Genomic DNA, 6,108 nt, shown 5'->3' on the forward strand with positions numbered 1-6,108 from the left:
AGCTTGCAACTAGTATTAATTGCGACTATACATGCCCCGTATTTTGCTTCAGAGCGAAGCGTTACATGCGGATGATTTCGTTGCGAGCATAAGACAAGTCACGCCGACCACCCTACTATACTCTGAGGCTATACTCCTAGAAAGCGGCCGTCTCAGGTTGGAACTAAGATGTTTGTTTTATTCCGGAAGAAAGTGCGCTATGGTGTGCCTGTCGTCAATGTCATGAGCTATGTCCTTTAGCCTGGTGCTGCAGTCAAGCACAGCCATGGGACCCAAGTGAAACACTCCTAAATTCATTTGGACTATGTATTACGAAGATCTTAGAGCAACCACATAAGAATACGCGATTAGTACGTTAACTAGTGAACATCAGCCGACAAACGATTATTAATACACAAAGAAGAATGAACACTGATAATTAGGCAACTTTGACTGAAGTCAACCGAACACGTATAAGCGTTATCCTGTACTAGCCAATGTGAAACACCTCTGCAAACGCATCAGACAGTAGCCGATGGTTATCCCACGTTGGGGAACAGTTAAGCGGCGCGAGCAAGTATCTTTAGGCGACAGTTATAATCAGTGTACAGAAGATGACATGCTTCACACTGTAATGTTTGCTAGCGTCTGATAGCCAGTATTATCTGAGAGCTTGTGTTGTTCAGTGCAAATGAAAAGCCTGTTGGACGCGCATCCTTATGTCTGTGCAGTGTTTATTGATGAAACGACCAAGGTTACTTCCCGTCGTATACATCTTACCTCTCCGAAATCCATATTTTGACACAGGGAATGCCCCCCCCCCCATTTATTTATTGGACCTTTTGCAATGCTTCTTACTCAGACATGCCCCTCTGCTCAAAATTTATTGATAGCTGTTCAAATAATACTGAATCAGCCATTCTTCTGATAGTTTTTAAATATACCTAATAGGCCATTATTGTCATAGTGTTTAAGTATTGCCTGCAAGAGCAGCACCTCTGCGTGTAGGCCTAACCCTGTTTATTTTGTTTAGGTCAACTGTAATAGTGAATGACTTAATCTTTCTCCACTCAGCTTGTCCCCAAAGGACTTACGGCTGAACACTCGAGCTCGATAGCGAGAAATGACCTACAAAGTTTGATCTCTATTCTTGACACTTGTGAAGATTCAAGCTGTCTACTTGAACAAAACTCTAATGCTTCCGATTTTGCCATATAGTACAAATTTTGTGCAATGATGTTACAGTGATGAACTTTCTTCTGTCAATCGTGCACTTGTTAGAGTCCTAAGAAAAAAATTCAGCAAACGTTAATTGTTTCTTTTGTTTCCTTTTTCAGACACCTTCAAAAGAACTGAAACTTTACTGTTCATGGCAGTTAACCAATCTTGCGCCGTCTTTAAGGTCCAGTCGCTAAGATTTTGTACGTGTTCTAAGTTTATTCTTACGCTGTAACACAGAACTGACAACTCTGTGTAGCAAATTGCAACTTGAAAACAAATACAAGCTCCACCTCTGGCCATCAATGTCCCACCCAGAGAAAAACTACATAAGCATTGAAACGAATCATATAGCCTCATTTGAGTGGCGCTGATCATCTTTTTTGTGCTTTCGAAAATTCACGTTTCTATACAGACGTCCCTCTATCTCGAAAGATATCTCTTTCGTGCCGCCATTTTTTGAAAATTTTGTACATATATAGGTACAAAAGTTTTTGGGTTTGTTTTAGTGGGGCGTTTTAGGAACGAATGGGGACGGTTCTGTTTCCTAGACAATAGGCGCTACCGAGAGTGTCATCTGTGTTCAGCCTGTCGGCTTGATTCGCGTTGCAAGAAATGTGAAGTCTGGGAAACCATCTAGTTGTATGGTTGAGTGGAAAGGCAACACACGTTGGGCTGTCAGCATCAGAACGGAGGGTAGATACAAGTGTTGAAAGAAGTTTCGTCAGATTTGCTTCACGCGTATCGTGTCGCGGGCACAATCATAGCCTGTTCAAGGCGTCCAAGTCGTCGACCATCAGGAGTGGGTCCCCTACCAGCCACCTGCATTTCTCTAGTGAACGCTTCGCTGAACGAGATGTTCTTAAGCTTTGGGGGTCATTGATTGTTTACTGTATGTAAATGTGGGTCACATTGCTTTACTGGAAGCGCAGTTACTACCGTGTGAGAAAAAAAGTGGTGATGTGGAGAGTTTGGCCTAAAGCGTTGTATAATGCTAGGGAACATTCAGCTGTGCTGAATTTCTTATTAAGAAATATTGCAGGCCAACTGTTTGGCCAAACCATGTAGGGCATTAAAGTAACAAAAAAAAGAAACAAAAAAAGAAATATAAACTTGCAAAAACAATGCCATACATAATGCACATAATGCGTCAATACATCAATAGGCGAAAATTACGATCACTCACTGCTCGAGGGAAGAACCGTCTTTGTTAGCGCTTGTTCGAGTGAAGATCAGCCCAAGCGAACGTTTATGACTGTGGCTTGGTTTTCTCGTAGTGTATCTACATACCAAAGACGACAATTACATAGTTTCGCAACAAGTTAATGCGTGATAGTAGATTAATATGTGCGGTTTAACATTCCAAAACCACCATAATATTATGAGATATGCCGTAGTGAACAGCCCCGCAAATTTCTACCACCTGGACATTTTTAACGTGCACTCAAGTTTGAATACAAGGGCCTACAGTGTTTTCGGCTCCATCAAAACACAGCCGCCGAAGCCCGGACTCGATCCCGTGACTTGCGGGTCAGCAGCCGAGTACCTTAGCCACTAGACCATTGTGGTGGGGCTATTGCGTAGTAGTATAAGACGGCTAATTTACCTGCATGCCAACTGTCTGTATTTGGTTTTGTGACATTAGTGAGGATGAGGACTCTAGCCTCGCATAATTTTCGTGTACAAATCTCGCAGATGTTTCTTTGCTCGCTCAGGTTTTTGAATGTCACTTTTGGTATGTGGGTGCGAGACTTCAGCAACATATTCTAATATAAATAATACAAATAAATTGTAAGCTAATATTTATTCTTTTACCTTATGTTTATTTAGGCTTCTTCTTGACGAACGAAAGTTTCTTCATTATGATTGAGACATATCTGAGACTTGTGTAGTGTATATATAATAGTTTATTGTTAGGAGTACCTCCATTACACTCCTACTTTTTACATTGGTTACCTTTTTTTCAAGTTCATAAGCAAATTGGAAGGGGTGAGTGGTTCATGTTACACGCAAAAGTGCAAGTTGTTACCGCATTTAGCTGCATTCCCGATTTGAGCATCAGTCAGACATTGCTGTAAGACCAGGGTGTCAAAGAAAGTTAAGGGGGCCAATGAAACTTGAACGTTTGCAAGTAGAACATGGCAGCGTGAAGTACGAGAACGCGTTACTTGGTGAAACACTGATGAAGCCTTTGCCATGAAGTTGGCTTAGTAAGACTGGTGACGATCACAAGAACTCTTAATGATCATCATGTGAAACAATTTTTCCTAAAAATAACACCAAATTTAACAGATATTCGAATAACAACATCTGGAGAACTAACATAAAATACACGATTATTAAAAAGTAGAAACAATAAAGGCCCTCATACACTGCCCTTTGGACCTCGTGCGGTGACCGGGCGCCTACCAGAACTGCAGCTTCGGACATCAACATGCTGCTTTCTGTCTATTATGTAAGAACAAATTCAATGTTTATTAGCATTAAGCAGTCTACTTACTGCTAGTTGATATAATTTTTTTATGTTTCACCTCTATTAAATCAAGGAACAGCCCATCTACTTGACTGGATGAATCAAATACATGTTGAAGTCATGCACGGTTCTTACTATTTGAGCCACTGTAAATAGTGCTTTTTATACCCGTTCTGAACAGGTGTCAGTTTATTGTGAGCTTTCAAAAGGTGGTGTATAAAACCAGCGACTTCTTTTAAAAGTTTACGACATGTGTTAGTAATAAATGAAGGTCGCTACTTAGAATCTAAGGCACGGTATCCTCTGTAGTGTACCGGCACAACGTGGGCCATGCACCAGTCTGCCGGCATTTTTCCTGTGTTAGATAATCATTGAAAAAAATGTTGAGAAATAAATGCGAGTATTTATCTGGAAGTGCAGACCATTATGAATGTTTGTTCTGGTTGTTCAGACTGTGGAGTTGTCAATTCGCTTCTCTTTCTTAGTCTTTTATTCCTACGTTTTCTTGCATAATTTCTCCTATTATCCACAGAACTTTTCACTGGCGTCTAACACATTTTGACGGGGCAAAAATTGTGTGCAGTGCTTTTTGATATCTTGAAATGATTTCAAGGAAAGTTCAACATTATTATCAATATTTTCAAGATATGTATCTAGGTAATCTATGAATGCAAAATATTTGACTCTTTAGAATCTTTTTCTTCTTGCAAGGTTCGGATTATCGTGCGCCTCTTTTGAAACTTCCTTGGAAAATTATAAGAGCGTGTGGTTATATGTAGCCGGATAAACAACCGCTGTACAAATATTTCGCTCAGCAGTTCTATGTCCAGGATTTCCGGGATGTTATTATTCCGCGCAACGATGTCTAGGTGAACGTCACAATACACCGGAATGGTCCAAACAGTCTGTGATGCTGAAGCGGCAGGAGACGTCCTGAAGTACGCAGACGCCAGCAGCCCAGTTGATCTACGAGGTCCAGAAAAGAACGCAGGAGCTTTTGACGGTTCCCGTATGATGTGGCCTCAAACTCGTGTGAGCCGGCTACACCCAATATAGTATCGATTGCGCACGCTCTGGACACAATCTCAACAAAGATCGCCGAATTCGATCGACGCGATTCTGTGGGAACTCGCCACGGCACTTTCTGTTGACGCGCACGCAAAGTCAGTGGTGGTTGTATTCGGGGAGCTCTGGTCGGGGGGAACCGATAGGATACGCAGTCAGATGTCGCAGCGGGAAGCGTGAACGGCATTCCCGGGCTACAGTGAGTCATGCACTGTTTTGATTGATCAGCGGTGAGCCTACCTATGAGCCATCGAGAAGGCCTGGAGGCCGTCCTCAAATGGCGGCATAGGTGCTCCCGGCAGTAGGAGAGTCATCGACTTCGTGACTGCTGTGCCGTGAGTGGCTTAGCTAGAAGACAAGCCCACGCCAGCGGTGGCCGAAGGGGCGCACTTACTGTTCGCTGGTCGTAGTAGACTGCACTGAATCTGCATCATTGTAATGAAGGTTCACACACAGCATTTGCTGGCTGAGACAGCTGTTCTTTATCTGCCTTCGTAATTGTCTGATTCGCAGTATATATATATATATATATATATATATATATATATATATATATATATATATATATATATATACGAGAAGTGAAAGCCTTTTAGAATTGAATTCGGCATAAATTTCTTATTCTTTTTTCTTTCTATCAAGGGGACTTGGTCTACTACGATCTTCGCATGAGAGATTCTGCTCTTCACAGAAGACTTCATCCAGCCTGTCTAGCATACTTTAGACGCGTCATTGGGAACCAACGCGTTACCAGCGTGTTCAATCTTCAATGTCCAGAGCTACTTAGGCAAAGAAAATAAAAGTACGAAATCCTTTACTTGCTTGTTTCAATTTCTTCCTAAATTCAAACAAAGGACCCTCACAAGCACCTCACCGAAAACTGTCAATTCATGTAGAGGAGTTGATGCGTCATTCGATTGCAATTTCCTGTAGAAAAAGGGAATTATGCCCACTGTAGCGACAATATTATTAGGACAAGTTAAATAGGACACATAGTAGCTTGCCACATTACACACTACAATCTATAATTATTATAGCAGGCGCAACCTCATAAGTGGGGTAGCGCTGGTGTATATTTGGTAGGCTTTCGCTGAATCCTGCAGCTTCTCGCAGCGCATAATATACAAATATGTACGTCATTTTTGTCAGCATAGTATATCTACCCACGTTACTTTTCGGTCCGTCGCAGTGTTCATCAGGTCACACAGATAGAATGCACGGGCACCTTTCCTTATTTCCGAACTTGATAAAGTAAGGAACATTTCGCCACCAGAAGCCTCTCAATACGGCCTGCCTCGACGTTGCTGACGAGATGATCGTGAGAAGACGCCATCCACCTTGCTCCTATCGAATTTGATAACATGTGAATCAAA

General features: G+C 41.9%; 1 protein-coding gene across 1 annotated transcript in view; it reads left to right on the top strand.

The window, feature by feature from the left end:
• The window catches only part of LOC142771401 (uncharacterized), a 29,983-nt gene extending 24,431 nt beyond the window's left edge, over positions 1–5,552 (top strand). The window contains exons 4-5 of the mRNA XM_075872880.1: positions 1,317–1,400; positions 5,378–5,552. Coding sequence (XP_075728995.1) covers positions 1,317–1,400; positions 5,378–5,535 — 242 coding nt within the window. The 3' untranslated portion in view covers positions 5,536–5,552. The remainder of the gene's footprint in view (positions 1–1,316; positions 1,401–5,377) is intronic.
• The last annotated feature ends 556 nt before the right edge of the window (positions 5,553–6,108 follow it).

Source organism: Rhipicephalus microplus, chromosome 9 (assembly GCF_043290135.1).
Source record: "Rhipicephalus microplus isolate Deutch F79 chromosome 9, USDA_Rmic, whole genome shotgun sequence".
Taxonomy (NCBI): domain Eukaryota; kingdom Metazoa; phylum Arthropoda; class Arachnida; order Ixodida; family Ixodidae; genus Rhipicephalus; species Rhipicephalus microplus.